Source organism: Puma concolor, chromosome B2 (genome assembly GCF_028749965.1).
Source record: "Puma concolor isolate L17-30 chromosome B2, mPumCon1.1.hap2, whole genome shotgun sequence".
Classification (NCBI taxonomy): domain Eukaryota; kingdom Metazoa; phylum Chordata; class Mammalia; order Carnivora; family Felidae; genus Puma; species Puma concolor.
This window is the reverse complement of record NC_141671.1, coordinates 8,923,824-8,944,747: the sequence shown is the minus strand read 5'-3', so window position 1 is coordinate 8,944,747 and position 20,924 is coordinate 8,923,824. Positions and strand designations below refer to the sequence as shown.

The window sequence follows — 20,924 nt, the reverse complement described above, 5'->3', positions numbered from 1 at the left end:
GTGTTGTAGTCTAGATTTGGTGACACCATTCACGCACAACAGGTTTTAAGTTTGAGCATCCTGATTTTTCTGTTTGAATATTAATCATTTTTGTTTCAAATATTTGGTGTTCTCAGGTATACCAATTTCTGAACCCCAAGGTTCTGATTTCTATTTACTGTAATAGGATTATTTAGCAAAATATGCCAAGGAGATGAATTACTCTTCTTTTGAAGCTCTCATAGAAACATGGCAAATTAATATAGTTTTTAAAAAACTTGAGGTAAAAAATTTTCTTCATGTGATGTTCTTTCTTTAATATGATTAACTTTTAAGAGAATCAGCATGGAGCACACCACTTTTATACCCTGCATGCATAGCATATGTGCTTTATACTCATCCGGAAACATTTTAATCTTCATTTAAAGAATATGCAGTTTTTGGTAAAATGTAGGGAGAATCGTTGAGACTATAAACTTAAATAATATTAGCAGCTCCATTACATTTTTCACATAGAAGAGGGTGAAGTTGTAGGTAGGTTAATTGTGCTATTTTTCTGTTTTCTTAACACAATAGTAAGCTGTATTGGTAATTCTCCATTAGTACTTTATGGCTGGCTTCCATAAAAACGGAGATATAAAGTGGAAACCAGTAGAAATGTAAAGTAGAAGCCAGGTCATGTTAGAGGTGTATTAGAACTTCAATATCCAAATAAAATATATGTAAAAATCATGATCACCCTTGAGAAATGTATTAAAAAACAAATATATATATAATATATATATTATATATATACATACATATGTATATATATGTATTATACATACATATGTATAATATATACGTATATATGTATGTATAATATATGTATATATAGTCAAATGAAAGCACTGGCAAGTTTATAAGTCAGATGTGAGCACACAAAAAATTTAAATCTGATTTTCTCTTTTTCTTAAAAATTTTATTTGACAGGAACATTGATTTAATCAGACAGTTGTAAGATGTCGTTTGTTAGGTAATGCCGTCGACCTTTCCCTGGAAAACCCAATATCAATGATCACTGGCACAGAGAAAGCTGCTTCTCGACTTTAACATTTTGTATATAATGTTTGGAGATACACAGTTTTAAAAGTTCATTCTGTAACACTCTACAAAGCATGTACCATATACATAGCAATTCTGAGACTGAGAGAATAAATATCAGTTTCCTGTAATTATCAGTTGGGTGGGGGGAAAACTCATGTGCAGAATCTCCAGTTGGAATGTGAACTATGCATGGATTTTTAAGAAGTTTATCAGTACTACTGGCTTATAACAAACCTTACCTTGTATTGAACAATAAGGTTGTCGTAATTGAAATGTTTTTATGAAAGGGGGCTTCTGACACATGAGATCTGTAACTCCCAATGTTCAAGTGCACCATTCCTTGACGTCCTGCTGCAGTTGGCCGTCGTAAGGGGTAAGAATCCTGGATTGAGCATGTGATGAGCTGTGTTGAAATATCTCGCTCTCCTGTTAACAGTGTCCTGTTTAGCAATGCACACAACCTTATTGGTTCTGTTGCTTGAGTTGTTAATGGTAAGACGTGGAAAGTCCCTTCCACTCTGAAACTCTGGAGGTGTTTGAGTCTGTAATATAACACCGACTCTCAGAGTCTGTGGTTAGGATGAGATACTGACATTTTGGACAGTGATCTCTAGCCAAAGTTTTTAGAATGTGAAAAGCTTTTTCTCGCATCCACATATCCTTCTGCCAGATTCTACTTTTTCTTTCCCTATGCCTCCCTACTTAAAAAAATGAGGTTGAAATGTTTGCAGTGGACCTACCATGCATTTTGCTTTTGTCAATCTCTGTATTCTGCAGTGAAGAGAGTCTGGAATTCATAAAGCACAATTCTCTGACTCATTTGCCTTTACCTCATTCAGTTGTAATGGCATCCTGGGTGGTGATGGACAAGTGTACTTCTTGGTGTTGCTTAGGAGTTTTATGCTTCTTTGAAGCAACTTTCATTTCTACCCTGGGGCATGTTTATTTTCGGGACTTTGAGACAGGCTGCTTTAGTCTTGACGACTAGGATTGCTGGAGAAAAAAGTAACTCGAGAGAATTTCACGTAAGGTGAAATCATTACCTGGAGCAGGGATTCTCAAGGGTGTTTGCCGAGAGGGGAATTGTTTGCTGAGAGGGGAATGGTAGCTGAGAGAGGAACAGTTTGCTGAGAGAGGGAGCTGGCAGACTGGTTTCTCAGAACTTGGGGAGGCTGAGGGTTGGAGGTTCTGCCATATGGCCCTTCACCTAGATTCATTGCCCTGTTGCAGCCTGGCAAGGATCCTGTCACTCAGGTGTCCTGGGCTGGGAAAACAACACCATTCTCTAGGCATATATGCTGATATTTACCCAGGATCCTGTGCAGTTCCTGGCACGACTGCTTACACTTTCTTCCTCTCCCCTCATATTCAAGAAATGGTATCAGGATGCGAGTGAGCGATTTAAGAGGAATGACCTTGAATCTACTTTAATTTATATATTTAAAAAAATAACTCGCAAATTTGATTATCATTATCCGTGCAATTATTTGTGACCTATTTCCTAGCCCTCCAGAGCTTAAAAAATAAATGGGATCTGACTTTAAGTGTGTGAAAGTTTTGAAAATCTCCTTTGCTTTTTGCTTTTGGAAAACGTCATTAGGGCCATAGATCTTGATAGGATTACAATTGCATTAATTACAGTAGCAACCGTAATGAACTTCTCCCTCGCTCTTTGTAGCTTACCCTTTCTGTGTGCGTGAATTCATCTGTACTCTGGATCACACAGCCAGGCAGCAGTGTGTTATAATGCGAACCCTCATCCTCCAGTCTCCTGTTCTTTACTTCCTGTTAAGCTGCTTACCTTGAATAGAGGGGAGTGAGAAAGTGAGGTGCGTGTATTACTTCCTTTCCTCGCGCCTATTGTCGAATGTCACTGCTCACCCATTTCTGGTTCCCTTTCTTAATGTTGCCTTAACACATTTTGTTCCTGCACGTTTCTTGGCTCCTCTGTGATCAGTTTTCCTCCTCTCCTCCCTCACTTTTACAAGCTATCCCATTTTGTGCCAAAGGGTTTTTTTTGTAAGGAGGGCTTTTTTTGTTTTGTTTAAAAGGAAAAAAAAAGCCTCTGAATAGAATATTTGAGTCTTACCTTGCTTTAAAGGTGCTTAATTTAGGAAATGAGAGAATGGAAGTATACCTTAACTGTAAGAAGCCAATAAAAAGTTGATCTACCCAATAAAAAGCTAATGAAAAGTTTTTACAGGGAAAATTCTCTTGGGTGTGTTTATTAGGGGTAATTTTCGAAGATTTTTTTTTTTTTTTTTTTGAGATACACTTTATATAGTTTTCATTCTAAAATGGTTAGGTCAGGAAAATCCTTCCATGTTTTTTAAGGATATGGGCTGTGATTTCTATCTCAATTTTGTATTTAGCCTAGATAAATAATGAAGCTGTAGGCAGAAGGATTTCGATGTAGTTAACTTTCAGTCTTTAGTACTTCATAATGAACATTAATTGTAATTTCCTAAAATTAAGTTGTAAAACTAACGTTTGATCACTCTGAATTGGAACTAAAAATGTGTCTCGAGCCCATATAACTTCTACTTCATAAACCACACTTAGAAATATTTTCATTTTTGAAGGTGTGGTTTTTCACAGTGGGGCTCCTTCATGCCAAGTCTTAATAAATCTTTTCAGTGGAATCTGGTTTTAGCGATAGGCTCTTAACTAGATTGGTTTTAAGAAGTGGCAAATGAGCACCAAGCAGGAATTCTAGCAAAAAGAGTCGTCTTGCTGTGTTGGTAGTGTTACGTCCAAGTGTACCGTGAAATACGCATAATTGTGTATTTGAGTTGTGTGACGCTTGCCGAGCACCCCCACACCTTGCCATCTCTCTTCGAAGCCTTTCCTCATCTTTCTTGGGAAAGTGGGCCCTCTTTCGTGGTGTCCCACTGTTCCTAGAAACACCTTTTCTGACACTTCATTCCAGGTACTTGTTTGCCAGTCTGTTTTCCTCGGGACCTTACATCACTTTAGGACAGAAGTCAGTGTGGTGACTCAGGACAGAATAGGGTTTTTGTTTTTGCGTGTGGGAAAGGTAGATATTGGAAATATTTATGCATATTTTGGAAGCATGTAATATTGATAAAATAATATTTCATACATCTTAAAATGTTTTTTATGTTTATTTAGTTTTGAGAGACAGAAACAGAGCCTGAACAGGGGAGGGGCAGAGAGAAGGGAGACACAGAATCCAAAGCAGGCTCCAGGCTCTGAACTGTCAGTACAGAGCCTCACATGGGGCTTGAACTCATGGACTGTGAGATCATGACCTGAGCTGAAGTTAGATGCTCAACTGACTGAGCCATCCAGGCACCCTTTTTTAAGTTAGTTTTTGAGAGAGAGAGCGCGCACATACGAGCAGAGGAGGGGCAGAGAGAGGGAGAGAGAGGGAGAGAGGGGATCTGCAGTGGGCTCTGTGCTGACAGCAGAGAGCCCAATGCCAGGCTTAAACTCAAAAACCATGAGATCATGGCCTGAGCTGAAGTCAGATGCTTAACCAACTGAGCCACCCAGGCGCCCCTCATACCCTCATAACATTATTTTAAAGCTCACCTGTAACATGGAGCTTTTGTTTCTGTTGTGAAGACACATTAAGGTATTACGATACAAAATGCACATCTTCTTTGTTTTTCTTATACTTTTGTGCTTAATACATTGTCGTCATTTTATAGAAAGGCAATGCTAACGCCTGTCACAAGGGGCTGAGGACTAAGAGTGGGTCAGTGTAAAGCCAGCAAGAAGCCCCTGGTGCCCTGTTTCCTACCTTCTCCCATTTAGGTTGCCTTCAGACAGCCACAGTGCCAGTAGGTATGTTCAACTCATGATGAGAGGTGAAATGCAGACAAAGTGTGCTTCAAGATCCATAGATGGGACAGCTGTCCAACTTTCTCTGCTTCTGGTCTCTCTTCTGTCACACTCTGTGGGGGCTTGAGTTGAATAATAACAGGCAAAAACTTGAAACTTTCATTGGTGATTCAAAGTGGGACTTTGAACTGCAGTGTTCAAAAGTTCATAAGGGGCTTGTGGCTTACAAGTTCCTTATGTCTGTATTTTACCATTCTCATTTCCTAGCAGCCTGAATGCTGTGTATTGTAAGGTCTGCGATTTCTGCTTTCGACGCCTGGTGCAGTGATTTTCCAAATGTAGGTGTGAGCGTGAGCAGTGATTAAGTTCTGTATTGCTACCATGGATGTTTACATGCTGAAACTGAAGCATTCGTAGCTTTATTGCCGTAAATACTAAAGCCTTGGAGCTATTTAGCAAATTATAGTTCAGAAGAGCCTAGGATAGCAAGACAGTCAGTGACCTAAGGAGTTCATTTAAGGGCTCTACTAATGTGGAGTCACTGACATGGGACTGCCTTCTACTCTTGAGTGTTTTGATGTACACTTGATTTACATTTGGAAAAATGAATCGGCACTACGCAAATCTCCCACTGTCATAAAAAGTACATCTGCTTGTAAAGGATTTAATTAAAACATAAAATTAAGTGTTCATGGGAATTTGCCCCCAGAAGGTGTTTCCATTAGGGTAAGAAGACATTTTGCTTATGTGGATTATTTGTTTTGTGTGTCTTTTGTTTAATGTGATGACCTTAAACTAATTGTCATCATCAGTTGTGCCAGTAATGCTGGGAAAATGGGAGAAAAAACTGTCTTAAAAATGTTCCATTGCAGCGAATGCTTTCATCTTTCTGTCTTACATAGTTCTAGATCATACATAAAGTTTACATTGTTGTAATTACAGTGTAGGAAGGAACTCTTTTTGTGCACCAAGGTGTTAAATAATCCTCAGACTTCTAGGGATTTGCACTTTGTATTATGACCTTATCTTAGCTTCCTCTCCGACTCACCTGCGTGTCGGGTAAGATGCAGGCTTCTTTACGCCTTGTCCAGCTCTGGAATACACGCTGGTGGCTGTGTGCCTCCGTAGGCCCTCTCCGCCTCTGTTCTGATTCACGCTTTGAATTCTGCCTCTTAGGACAGTTGAGTCTTACTGTTCTTTCCTTATTTTGATATCTTTTTCTAGGTGTCATTGTTCTAGTTAACGTTTAAAGTTTTCATACCTATTCAAAATCTTAAAAGCTAAAGTTTATGCTTGAATTGGGGTGATTTTGGGTGTTTGAGCCCATTCTGGCCCTTTGTGTAAGGTTTTCCAGCTTAGGTGTGGTACAAAGCTGCTCCTTGCACTTAATCAAACTTCCTGGTTTTACTTCGCTTTCTTCTTTTAAAATGAAATCATTTCAAGGGAAGGTCACACTTGAGTGTGACTGTCCAACGGTTCTTTCTTGTTGGAGTGGTGCCTGCCTATGAGGAATGATGTCGAATTGAGCAGAGTCACATTTCTGGCCACATTTTTGTTTTTCGTCATGATTAAGCAGTTAAAAGTGCCTGTGCAGGGAATGTCAAGTAAGAACTCCAAACGTTTTGTAGAAGAACAGATTAAATGGAGCGTTCCTTTGTAATAGTCTTAAATAGTATTCAAATGGATGTGACTACATTTCCGTAAGTGAGAATTGGTGTCTGCACTGTATTTATTCTCTTTTCTTTTTGCTGGGATCTTCTGCCAGTCTTCTCCTAGCCTCTGCCCCTTGCATCTTGGTGGGTTGCTTCACCGGGACATTTTCCAGCAGTCTGACCGAGAGCTTGGGGGTTCAGACAGGTCTGTCGAGTGGGTAGTTAATAGGACTGAATTTGTGTGAAGTGAGAGCAGTTTGGCACGAGACCTCTCTGGTGGTGGTGGAAGGTGGGCGGTCACACATGAAGGAAACGAGGGCCTTTGCAATTAGATGGGGTGAATAAAGTATGGAAGGAAACTCTGGCTGGTTACGGAGCCTTTAGAAGAACAAGAGAAGTTAAAGAGGGGGAAATACACGATTGGAGTCCACATTGCCAGATCACGGGTGCTTCTGTGATGTGTCATGATATTCCAAAGCTAATTTGTGACACCCACTTGAGCTGTGAAAACCAAAGGAGAGAAGATTGGTTTGTGAGTAGAAATGTAATTTAATTAGTAAATATGCATTTGGTAGGCAGTCCTGTTGTCTGTCACTCAGTTAAAAGATGTGCTTATAATCCAGAGGCTCATCCTTTTCTATTTGTAAATGACCATTATAATTGCCATTCTGACACGTTGACAGGCTGTCTTTCTAGTATCCACGGGTAGAATGTTTCCCCTTGATTTTAATAATGTTTTCAACATTTGGCACTGTGGGATTTGGAAAAGACGTTTGCTCTTGAAGATCCGTAAACAGCACTGAATATTGATTGAGCTAATAGAGCAATTACTGTACATGACTGTTTTTCTCCCACATAGATTTTCTCAGTATTATGAATTTACAAATATGCACGTAGTAGTGGGTTAAATTTAAAAATTAGCTTTTGGTTCAAAATTTGATAACGTGTAATTTTAGCCAATAAAATGGTTTAGTGGATTCGATCGAATGTAAAAACCAGCACAGAATCAAGGTTTTATAGCTGATTTAAAAATAACTGCTGAAAGCCTCAGGCTTGAAATTAAATTTGGTTTTAACAGGGCTGAATTTTATGTGACATTTGTAACAACGTAGGGAGATGTTTATTAAAGATGGTTAATAAACTCACTGAGACACATTTGACCATTATTTATAGGAGATGAAATGTAAATTTACATATAAAATGGAAAAGATAAAAGATCTCAGAGATTGTGACTTTGAGTGTGTCCCATTCTACATGTTAAGGCAGTTTGGTTTTTGTTCTTATCCTCAGATTAAAATTGCTTATCTCTGTTTTAATCACTTCACATCATTATCACTGACTCCTCAGTGGTCTCCTGTTGTCATCTGTAGATCTGGTCACAATGAGGATTGTTCTACCGATCCGTTTCTGTTAGTTCCTCTTATAATTTCGGAATAGACGTGTGATTGAAATAATGTCAAAACTGGTATTTTCACACTCCCATTTTTCTTTCAGACTCTGTTGTCCTGATTTCCTCCTACCCCTTTCTCTCCTGTCTAGCCACAGAGGGTGCTGAAATTCACAGTAGTCACAAAATAAACCAGTATTCCTTGAATGGCTCTTCTTTTCCCATCGTGGTGTGAGGCATCAGTGGCCAGAAGGGATCACACAAAGGAGCAGTGTGTGTTGAGTGTGTAATTGGGCTCCTTGCTCCATGGTCCCTTCATAAGTGTGGTGTGTTCATTTCCAACACAAATTTTCCCAAATTTTCCTTTTTGACCTTTCATATCTTTATTCCCTGAGCCTGTTTCCCTGTTCCAGACCCCTTGTCTCTTCTTCTTTTCTTCCCAAAGACATCCCCTCCAGTTTATTCTTTAGCCCGTCAAATTTCAGTTTATTTTAGATGGTTATAGTATTGATAACCACACATAGAACAGGTAATGATTTGCAGTGTATGTTTTTATTCTGTGGTCTGTGGATTCAAGGAAATAATCTGAAACAGCAGCTCTGTTTGCAAAAGGATTCTTAAAAGAGCTGGTTTATAACAAGTAACAGTTTTATTCCTCCAGTCCATTAAAAAAAAATTGTTCTGGGGGCGCCTGGGTGGCGCAGTCGGTTAAGCGTCCGACTTCAGCCAGGTCATGATCTCGCGGTCCGGGAGTTCAAGCCCCGCGTCAGGCTCTGGGCTGATGGTTCAGAGCCTGGAGCCTGTTTCCGATTCTGTGTCTCCCTCTCTCTCTGCCCCTCCCCCGTTCATGCTCTGTCTCTCTCTGTCCCAAAAATAAATAAACGTTGAAAAAAAAATTAAAAAAAAAAAATTGTTCTGTGGTTAAATTTTCTTTTTTTCATCTTTGGCTGGGTATAATGAGGGACTTTTATATTATTTCCTGCTTTGTCTTCAGTGTACTATATTTTTCAATTAAAAAAAAAACCAGGCTATTGTTAGTTCTCTCGCTCTTTAATGAATCATTGGATTGGAAAATAACTCATTATATAATCAGGCAGAGATATGTTCCTTTATTTGCATGTAGATAGTGAAGATGAATAATTTATCAAATGTTATTAGCGCAGGCTGCGTATTACTGAAATCTCAGCAGGATGTAATGGAATTTGTCTCATGCTAGTATGAAGATAGCATGCCCTTGCCTAGTCGTTACTGAACTTGTGGCATCTCTCAGCGAACTATTATGTTAGCACTCCACTCTTGCACACCTCTTCATTAACTGGACTTTTGATTGAAGAGTTGAACTTATCCTGAAAGTCTGAAATCTGGCATGCCAAATGCTTGCTTGACTCTAGCTGTGTTTTTACAGCACAGCAAGAATTTTCAGAATGAATGAAGGACTTAATGTTTCTTATTAAAGTGATTAGTGCAAAAAGGCTGTGACTGATGGTTTTATTACTTCTGGTCATGAAAAGCTGTCTGTATAAGAGACGTTGAAGCAATGTATTTTTCTGAAACGAAGGGTGATAGAACATGTATGTAATTGCCTTCGAATCTTATGCCTGTACTAATTATGTATTTGAAGTTATTTTAAATGATTGCTTTGAAAAAGTTGGCTTTGATTTGCTTATGGCATGATTGCACGGGGAGGTCAACAGATCTCACAAGCAACAGTGAAGCTGGACAGTCAAAAAAACAATCCCAGCACTCTGGAAATTGACTAAAAGTTTTCAGCAAACTGGGAAGTGTTTCTTCACGAAAACAACTGAACTTTGGGTAAGAACAGTGTGAGTCCATGGCACTTGTGCCTGGGGCTACTCCCATTTTCCTTCCTCAGCTCTTCCAGCAAGGTTGTTCAAGGCACAACGGGCTCTGAAAACCAGGGGCTTTGCTGCTGCTTCCAGGACAGCTCAGTGGATTTGAAGAACTGTCAGTTAAAGTGGAGATTTTGACGGCAAGCGACAAGGGAGCGCGTGTGACTATACCTGCCCGAAACTGTGGGACTGTTCTGTGTGGACAGGTGGACTAGCCCAGGGATTTACTGGGGACTTGTGGAAGTGATTGGAGGCTTGCTAAGTCCCCATAGACGGTTAGTTGACCTGAGGTTGTGCACTTGGCACAGCAGAGACAGGGGTGGGCCCCACCACCCACACGCATCTGCCTGCTGGAGCCTGCATGCGTGTCCTGAGAAGGTGGCAGAGAACCTCAGAAAGCACAGGAGGAAGAAAAGGCCGGGGGAAGCGCACTTGGAAATGTCCCTGACTCTGAATAACCTCACTGGCTCATACGCAGTTCCATCAGCAGATAGAAATCTTAATGGTTTATAGGGTTTGAACGAATGTGTAACCAGTCTTTCCTTAATAAAAAGGTATGCAGATACAGGGTTGACCCGGAGGAAGTCAGGCTTGGTGGTGGGGGGTGGTGGAGAGCTAAGAAGTGACATCAGTAGCCCTTCCTTGTAGAAGAGATAGACTTAATAGATTTAGTCCAAGTAAGCTAAAACAACAAAAACAAACAAACAAAAAAAACAATCCCTGGTGGGGGGAACCCGAATGGAGAATGTCAGTATATAATCTAAAATGTTCTGTATTCGACAAAGTATTATGATTCACGCAAAGAAACTAAGTATAACTATATTCAGGGGGAAAAAAAAGTACACATTATCTTTGACCAAAAATGTTGGATTTGACAAAGACTGCCAACTACTAAACGAAACCGTGTTAAAAGCCTTCAAGGAGGAGTGTCTGGGTGACTCAGTTGCTGGGCATCCGACTTCGGCTCAGGTCACGATCTCACGGTTTATGGGTTTGAGCCCCATGTTGGGCTCTGTGCTGACAGCTCGGAGCCTGGAGCCTATTTTGGATTCTGTGTCTCCCCCTTTCTCTTTCTGCTCCACCCCCATTCACACTGTCTCTGTTGCTCTCAAAAATAAATAAAAATGTAAAAAAAAAAACCAAAAAACCTTTAAGGAAAGGATGATGACATTGACTTGAATGTAGAATCACAAACAGAAATGATAAAAAAGAACCAATGAGAAATCTGTAGTTAAAAAGTACAATAACTGAAATGAAATGTTCATTCAAGAGGCTCATTTGCAGGTTAGAGATGGCAAAAGAAGAACAATTAGTAAATTTGAGGATAGATCAATAGAAATGATCCACTCTGAATAACGAGAAAAATCACCAGGAACTCAAAGACCTGTGAGACAACATCTGGCACACCAACAAGTATGTCATGGAGCCACAGAAGAAGGTACAGAAAAAATGCTCCCAATTTTTTTTTTTAAAGTATTACATGAAAACTTCCCAAACTTGATAAAAAAATTACTTCATAGAGCCAAAAAGATACATGAACCGCATGTAGGAAAATCACAGTGATCCACACTTACATACATCATAGTCAAACTGTTGCAAAAGAGAGAAAAATCTTGAAAGTGTAAGGCAGAAGTGAGACATTATATACAGAAGAACAACATTAAGATTGACAACTGACTTCTCAGAAGCAACAGAGGTCAAAGGTGTGGAGTGCTATGCAGTTGACCCCTGAATGACATGGTTTTGAACTGTGTGGTCCACTTTGACATGGAGTTTTTACAATACAGTACTGTAAATGTATCTTCCTCATGCTTTTCTTAACATTTTCTGAAGCTTGCTTTATTGTAAGAAGTACGTAATACCTATAGCATGTAAAACGCTTGTTGATCAACTGTGTATGTTATCAGCAAAGATTCCAGTGAACAGTGTAAGGTATTAATAGTTAAGTTTTGGGAGGGAGCCAAAAGTTATACATGGATTTTCAACTGTGTGGGGCTTGATTCTGCTCAAGTCTGCATTGTTCAAGGATTAGCTGTATTCACTGCTCAACGAAAAAGCTGTCAACTGATAATTCTGTATCCAGCAAAGGTATCTTTCACAAATTAAGCAAAATAAAGACTTGCCCAAGTAAGCAAAGAAACCGTTGCTAGTGGGTTTCCTTTACAAGAAATAATAAAGAAAGTTCTTCAGGCAGAAAGGAAGTAGTATCAAATGCTATGTTGAATTCTTAGGAGGAAACGAGTGCTGGAAATGGTTAAATATGGTGGGTAAATAGAAAGCCCTTTGTGAGTCTATATTTTTTCTCTTTTTAAAACTGTATAGTTGTATGAAACTAATTACAGCACTGTTTTGGGATTTATGCAGCTGTGTGTTAATATGTGTGACAGCAATAGGACAGAGAAGGAAGATGGACAAGAAATGGCACTTGGACAATTGAATCCATATGAAAAAATGAACGGAGACCCTTACTACACACAAAAAGTAAAACAGTGGATCCTAGACTTAAAGATAAGAGCTAGAATAGTACGACTTTGAGAGGAAAATATAAGAGAACTCTATGTGCTAGGGCTAGGCAAAGAGTTCTTCCATACGATGGTAAGAATATGAGCTATAAAAGAAAAAAATTGATAAAGTGCACTTCGTTAAATTGAAGAACATTTACTTTTTTTTTTTTTTAATGTTTATTTATTTTTGAGAGAGACAGAGACAGAATGTGAGCAGGGGAGGGGAAGAAAGAGGGAAACACAGAATCGGAATCAGGCTCCAGGCTCTGAGCTGTCAGCACAGAGCCTGATCTGGGGCTCAAACCCACGAACCGTGAGATCATGACCTGAGCCGAAGTTGGATGCTTAACTGACTGAGCCACTCAGGAGTCTTGAAAAACATTTACTTTTTAAAACATAATATCACAAAAGTGAAGCTATAAGCTGCAGACTGAGTAAAATATTTAAAAATCACGTCTGAAGAGGGTTTGTAAGCAGATAAAGAAATCTTATAACACAATAATAAGGTAGTTACTCCAATTAAAATATCGGCAGACTTCTAGAGTAGACATTTATATCAGCAAACGTTCTCCAAAGAAACAGCCAGTAGTAGTGTGTGTGTGTGTGTGTGTGTGTGTGTGTGTGTGTGCGCGCGCGCGCACGCACACGTGTGCACATGTGCACGTATGTGTTCAGAAGAAATGTATTAAAAAGAATTGGCTCATACCATTATGGAGACATGATGGAGATTGAGAATTCCAAAGATATGTAGTTGGCGAGATAAAGACCCAAGAGCATTTGTTTGGTTCCAGTCCAAGTCCAGAGGTCTGAGACTCAGAGCTGGTGGTGTCAGTGTCAGTCTGCACTTGGGCAGAAACAAGACCCAAGAAGAGCCTGTGTTTTAGCCAGAATCCCAAGGCTGGGAAAGAACAAGGACCCAGCTCAACAGTCAGTCAGGAACTCTTCCCTCTTAGCTTTCTTGTTCTATTCAGGCCTTTGATTGGTTGGATAAGGCCTACCAGTGTTAATCTGCTTTACTCAGTCTACTGATTCAAGTGTCAATCTTTCCCAGAAAGACCATTGTGGAAACCCCAAATAATGTTTGGCTAAATGGCATTCTGTGGCCCAGTCAAGCTGACACATAAAAATTATTACATTTACCAAGCAAGACATACATTTGGCTAATAAACACATGAAAAGGTGCTCAATGTCATTAGTCATTATGGAAATACATAATTCATTTGAACCACAATAATAAATTACTTCCCCCTAGGATGGCTATTGTCACAAAAGTTACAGTGTGAGGTCTTGGTGACAATGTGGGGAAACGCAAACACTCATACGTTGCTGGTAGGATATAAAATGGTACCCCACTTTGGAAAACCGTTGTTTCATACAAAGGTAGGTATAAATTGACCACATGACCCAGCAATTCCATTCCTAGGAATCTATCCAAGAGCAGTAAAAACATATGTCCACATAAAGACTTGGACGTGAATGTTCCTAGAAGCATTATTCTAATAGGTATTAATTGGAAACAGTTCAGACATCTACCAGCTGGTCAACAGATTAACAAAATGTGATATATTTTGGAATGGGAGCAAGGGTGGAGTACAACTAAGCTTGGGACAATTTGGGGGGTGATGGAAATGTTCTAAAACAGGGTTTTGTGAAGACGGTGCAGTTGTGTGTGTTTCTTTAAAAGTCATTGAGTTGTAGACTCGTCATGGGTGAATCTTATAGGATGTTAAAGTTATAAAAAGTTACAGAAAATACTCTGTGTAATAGGCAAAGGACAAAGTAAACATGGAGAACAGTAATTGGAGAATCTGAAGGGGATGGGAATTCTTTGTACTGTTCCATATTTTCTCAACTGCAATTCAGGCTTTCCAAGTTCTAAAAATTTTTATGACTCTTAGAAATAGTCTGATTGTCTTTTGTTATATTAAAAAAACCAGTTTAAAACCTTGTGTTTGTTTTTAAAAAAAAAACCCTAAAGTGTCATTTTATCTCAGCTTTTTAATTCTTTATTTCTTGGATTTGCTGTTTGCTCTCAGCAGATAATCTGCTTTTGCATTTTTTTTAATCCCCCAGCGGTACAGTTGGCTGGCAGGCACAGTGCTCCGTGAGCCCTCCCTGCTTCATCCACGCGTGTGGTTGACGCTTGAGGGGGTGCCTACCTTGCGGAATGCCATCCTGAGGGTATTTTTGGTTCTGTCATCTGTGCAGTAGAAAAAGGTGCAGATATTGTAGGCAAAGCACTTTTGATGGCAGGGTATGCACACAGCTGTTTTTCTCTTTGGCATTATTTCTTAGGACAATGATCATATCTTCTGTTGTTTTTTTTTGGTGTTTGTTTCGTAGAGGAAGAAGGTAAATTAATACATTTATTGAGAGCAGTAAATGAAAGTGAAGTTCTGTGACCCATGCTAATGTGTGTTTATATGCTTTGTTTGAAGGTCATTCTGTGAGACTACTGGGTCAGAAAAAGAATAACGGAAAGCGGTTGGGTGGAGCGCCATTGGATTTGCCAAAGATCAGGAAGAATCCACTGATAGAAATCATTTCCATCAATACTGGGTAAGTGTCTCTCAAACTTGCTCATAAAATATTTAGTATACTCCATCCACAAATTCAGGTTTTTTTCCTACCGGACATGTGACAGAGTAAAGCAACTGAACGTTTTCATGGGAAAGAAAAATCAAAAATCTCTAAACCACGTGAATATAGTTCCCGCTAAAAGATGTTCCCAGGGTATAAATTACACTTATATTTCAGGAAGAGTTTAGGTTTTGATTAATATTATTCTGACTTCTTTTTGGTAATAGACATGGATTTTGTTTTCTAGCCATGCACCCGGGTTAAAATATTTTTTAAAAGAGTGTTTTGGGGGTGCCGTGTGGCTCAGTTAAGCGTCCAACTTGGCTCAGGTCATGATCACGCGGTTCATGGGTTCCAGCCCCGCCTCAGGCTCTGTGCTGTCAGCACAGCTCATCGAGTTATATGCTTGCAATGGGTGAATCTTACAGGATGTTAAAGTTATAAAAAGTCACAAAAAACATTATGTATGTAATCGGCAAAGGACAAAGTAAACCTGGAAAAACAGTAATTGGAGAATCTGAAGGGGAGAATCTGTGCTGACAACTCAGAGCCAGGAGCCTGCTTTGGATTCTGTGTTTTCTTCTCTTTCTGCTCCTTCCCGCTCGTGCTTGCTCTCTCTCTCTCTCTCTCTCTCTCTCTGTCTCTCTCTCTCAAAAAATATATAAACATTAAAAAAATTGTTTTTTAAAAGAGTGTTTTGTTGTTGGAATGGTTAACATACCCAATCATCTTTGTTTTTTTTTCAATAGGGTTATAAGTAAATAATACCCAAGATACTAATCATGGTTTGATTATTAATTCCCTGAAATACATGTTTGAAAATGTTGCCCTTTTGAGCTTTAAACTGAAAATGAGCATGGTAACTGAATATTAAGCACTCTTAATTTCCACATCTTTGTCTGAAGTTCTTCTCCCTTACTGTAACTCTTGGTGAGCCCATTCGTACTTGGTTTTATTTGCATTTACTGAACTTGCAGTCAATGTTAGTGTAGTCTGAAAGTCTGATGAGGCCGATTCCCTCCTCCATTCATAAAACTTCCTCCCACAAAGGCAAGCTGTCCTGCTTCTCTTTGATTTCGGCTTTCTTCCTTCCTTTCTAGAATGGGTTTCCTTGTCCTTTGCTTCCTTCATGCTGTTTCCTGTGGCGAGCAGGCGAACTTGTCTCTTGCTTCTCCATCATTTTCTACGTCTCTCTTAGCAGTTGCCTTCTCTTCCTCCCGCACAGTTACAGCTAATGTTGTTGGTCATCTTTCCTCTAGTTTTACCACCTTCTGGTTAACCCTTCCCGCCGCTGCCAAAGATCAGGGAAGGTTGAAGAAGTCATTTGGTTTCTCCTAAAAGGCCCCATGGGGTCAGTTTCATTTGACTTGGTGAATTTGTCCTGGACCAGCATCTGGCCTTTGGGGTGGAAGATTCAGAAACCTGCACTCATCGAGCTCATAGAGTGATTAAATCAGAGTGGAACAGTGAGAAATGTAGTTATCGCATTGACTAGAGTATCTAATCTATTCTCTCTTTTGAGCCTGAGCCAAATTATAAACATAAGGCTGTTTGCTACTCCCTCTGTCTCAATTATTCTCCTTCCTTCAGATATTGCAGGTTTTTCTTTTTATTCCCGATTTCCTGCATAAAACTCCCATATCCTTACATTCCCTGTCCTCCATATTTGCCTTATTTTCTTCTGTAACACTTCTCACTATTGAAACATATAGGAGTTCGTTTATATTTTAATTGTCTCCCCTCATCGGTGTGTAATGAGCTCCAAGATAGTGGGGAATTTCGACTCTTATCTACCACTGTAGCCTTAGTATACAGAAAACTGTACACAGCAGGGATTTAATAAATATTTACTTGCTGAATGAATGAATCATTGATTTTTATAATTTGAAAGTTTAATGGGTTTATGCTAAATTCTCTTCACAGTACAGATGGCCTTGCCAGTTGGACAGTAATACTTGGAGTTTGCTAAGCATGCTTTCTCCCGAACAATGCCTTTTAGAAGGGCAAAGTCAAGTGTTCCTGAGAATCTTTCTCTTTTTTCGGTAGAGAATTGATCAACACCTCTTTGCCAAGACAAATTTCTTTAAGTGTGTTGATGGTTTAGGGTCTTTGAAATGCTCTCATATTTAGATCCATTTGGTCTCTTCGGGGTGACTTTGCAGCTCTAGATGACCTACTGAGTGTTGCTTCTAGCTGTTTGTTTTTGAAGATGCTTTGTTTTTCTGGTTTCTCTGTACTTTTTCATTTTGTCACTCCCTGCTTCACCCTCCCGTGTTCAGTGACACTGGACTACTCGACACGCAAACTCAGGGTTCTCCTCTGTCTCGGCTGCAGGCCCCTGTGCATGCCAGCAGGTGTGCCTGGCACGTCTTATCTTTCCCCCGCTCATCTGGTTGGCAGTCCTTCCCTAAGCAGTTACGTGCTTTTTTGGGGGGCAGGGGTGGCTTCTTCTTCCTCTTTCCGTGACTGAGCTGAATACATCCCTCCTTCCATGGTGCGTTTACCACGTTCCCTTGTCTCATGGTTATGGTACCTTCACACTGGATAGTTTATATTTCCCAGTAAATTGTAAGCTTCCTGGGCTCTGAAAGCATTTCAGTTATCGTTATATTATTATCTCTGAGTTCGGTGTCTAGTACAAAGTGAGTACTCAATAAATATTTGTGAATACATGTTTTAAGGCCATCACTAGTTTTCACTGCTGTAAGAAATTTTAAGAAGTTTGCTTTATTTTATTTTATTTTATTTTATTTTATTTTATTTTATTTTATTTTATTTTATTTTATTTTATTATTATTTTTAATGTTTTTAATGATTTTTGAGAGAGAGTGAGCGTGTGAGAGAGGGAGGCACGGAATCTGAAACAGGCTCCAGGCTCTGAATTGTCAGCATAGAGCCCGACATGGGACTTGGAGCCACGAACTGTGAGATCATGACCTGAGCCGAAGTCGGATGCTTAACTGACTAAGCCCCCCGGGTGCCCCTAGGTAGCCATTTTAAGTGGCATTATGTTAAAATTTTTCACGTATTTGGAGTTTCCCTTTTCTTGGATTTATTATTTCTTAAAATGAGGCTACCTTGTAAACTTTTTAATCCAGCTCCCTGGATATTGGCTGTCACTGTGTCACTTCCTGTCCCCGATTGCAGTATAGAACTCACCCTTAGTAAGTAAATTAGCACATACGCCCCGCATGTTAGGAGAAGTCAGTCAATCTGTCTCCAGTTGAGAGAAGGATTTCTAACCTTCCTTGACTACTAGTCACTTTCCCGAATCAGGTGTGGCCTTATCATCTGCTCTCCGGTGAGAGCATCCCGCGAGCATTTGGCACAGTATCACTCTTAACATCTTAGCTTGGATTTTATTTCTGACCTCTGGTGGAGCTCATTGCTTTTTGTTTTGTTTTGATTTTTTTTTTTTAGCTTACATTTAAATGTTTTAAAAGCATTCTTCCCATAATTATTTCTTACAAGAGAAAATGATGCTTCTCATCAAAATCTTGACAGAGTTTTTTATTGCTTTCAAATTAAATAAGGACATATTAAATTTTATATCAGTTTTTCATTTGGGGAAAAAGCTCACGTTTGCAACACATTTTATTGTATGTTAGTAAATTGTTGAGGTTACTAATTAGAGTCTACAGAATTGTTCTGATTTCTTACATTTCTGTAGAAGTATAAGGGAGTACATTAATTGCTTAACCAATGAAGAAGTTAACATTTTCAGGTCTTGCCAGATTCTGGGTGATCTGAGAGAAGATTATTTATTTGAGAATGCCTTTTATTTATTTCTTTTTTTTTTTAAAATTTTTTAAAGTTTATTTATTTTGAGAGAGAGAGTGAGACAGTGTGAATGGGGCCGGGGGCAGAGAGAGAGAGAGAATCCCAAGTAGGCTCCATGCCATCAGCACAGAGTCCGATGTGAGGCTCGAACTCACCAACTGCGAGATCATGACCTGAGCTGAAATCAAGAGTCGGATGCTCAACTGGCTAAGCCACCCAGGCGCCCCGAGAATGCCTTTTATTTCTTCAGTAATGTTTTATCTTCTCTCCTAAATCCTCTCTCCAGTGTTTGCTTACTCCTTTATCGTTATATTTGTTATGTTGAGTATATAAATGTTGGTCCACATGATTCATTGTGCGGTTTCCGGTGCTCTTCTAGTTTTCTGAGCTGAGCTGTTTCAGCTTCACTGCCACCTGTCTTAAAAGCTCTTATTTCCAGACGGTCTCTTGGGTGGTAGAGACTCCCCACAGGGGAAACGTGAATGGCACATGTCTGTCAAATATGGTGATGAGATAGCTATGTGGATGTGATTCCGAAAAACAGGTGAGAAGGAAGTTAACGATGATTGCTAATGCATATTGAGTGCTTCATGTATGCCAAGCACAGTGCTATGAAATGTATATTCTTTCCTATATTTAATCCTCAAAACAGCCTTATGAGATTTTTTTTTTTTTTAATAGATGAACAAACTAAAGTGCAGAGAAGTTAAGGAACTTCAGTTGTCATGTAGCTGGTGGTTAAGACCAAGACTTACCTATTAAATCCATCAGATACTTTTGTGGGTTAAGAGAAGCAAGGAATCCTATCCAGTGTAGTTGGCAGAGAGGGATCGTTTGGGAGCAGAACAATCTTTGCATTATAGAGACTTTTGAAATGGGCCCTGAAAGACAGGTAGAGTGTGAAATTACATATGGAGGTGTATTCAGTTTCAAATTACCATGAACTGGCTGGCTTAAAACTACACACATGTATTATTTTATAGTTCTGGAAGTCAGAAGTCTAACACAGATCTTTTTTATGCTAAAATCAAGGTGTTGGTTGGACTGTGTTCTGTAGGCTACTGGAGAGAATCCATTTACTTCCTTTTTTCGGCATCTAAAAACCACCCATTTTATTTGCCTATGGTCCCCTTCTTCCCTCTTCAGAGCCTGCAACATTGCATTTCTTTCTGTCATTTTTCCCTCGTCTCATTTCCTCCCACCCTGACTCTCGGTCCCACTTTTAAATGATTACACAGTAACCACCTGGATAATCCAGGCTACACTCTCTAATTTAATGTCGCCTGATTAGCAACCTTAACATCAGCTGCAACCTTAATTCCCATTTGGCATGCAAAGTTCCAGGGACTAGGATAGATATGATGAGAAAATTGTAAGGAGAGAAAAGAATGAACAAAGCCATCTGAGTGGACCATGTAAGTTGTTGGTGAAGAAGACAGTTTTCTCCAGGCAGTCTGGTGTTTCCAGTGTATGTAAGGAAACGTGGGATTAAATCATCATCTGTGAAAAATCGAGTTGCCCCAGGGTGAGAAATTACACTTAATTCAGTTGGTAAAGGAGAGTCACTGAAGTCTAGAGCAGCGGTGAGAAGTAATCATAGCTGGGCATCAGGAAGATGATTCTGGTACCAGCTGATAATGTGAGTTGGTGTTGGAAGACGGGTCCAGGGAGACTTCTTCTGAGGCCGTTACAGCAGCCCGGCCAGCAAGGAGTGAGGGCCTGAGTGGTAGTTTGAGGAAAAGCATGGATAGCAGAAACGTGTCATGGTTAAAAAGATGGGCTTTGGTTGGGGCTCCTGGCTGGCCTAGTCAGTTAAGTGTCCGACTCTTGATTTCGGCTCAGGTCACGATCTCACAGTTCGTGAGTTCAAGCCCCACATTGGGTTCCGCTCTGACAGTGCAGAACCTGCTTGGGTTTCTCTCTCCCTCTCTCTCTGCCCCTCCCTTGCTCTCTCTCTTTCTCTCTCTCTCTCTCAAATAAACAAAAAAAAAAAAAAAAAAAAGAAGAGGAAGATGGGCTTTGGCATACTCCACTGGAGTTGTTTGTAGATGTCAATTTGGGCTTTGCCAACCATGGTTGGAGATGGCAATGCAAAGCCCCAAAAGACGCGTTAGTTGGAGAGGCGTGAGTGAGTGAGGTCACTGAAGGTGAGTGGTCGCTGCGTGTGTACGGGAAATGGGAGGAGTCCTCTATGAACTAGAAGTAGGCAGAGACGAAGGTTTATGAACATGGTGTGTCGTACTATCAATTGCTTCAGGCTCCTTCCAGAGAAAAAATGTTGGGACAGGGAGCTGTTTCA

The 20,924-nt window shown here is 39.8% G+C and overlaps 1 protein-coding gene across 7 annotated transcripts in view; it reads left to right on the top strand.

The window, feature by feature from the left end:
* CDKAL1 (CDKAL1 threonylcarbamoyladenosine tRNA methylthiotransferase) overlaps positions 1 to 20,924 on the top strand; it is a 705,830-nt gene that overhangs the window by 207,757 nt on the left and 477,149 nt on the right. For all 7 annotated transcript variants that reach the window (XM_086706145.1, XM_086706146.1, XM_025916964.2 and 4 more), the window contains one exon: positions 14,704 to 14,824. In XM_086706145.1, the coding sequence (XP_086562271.1) occupies positions 14,704 to 14,824 (121 nt within the window). The remainder of the gene's footprint in view (positions 1 to 14,703; positions 14,825 to 20,924) is intronic.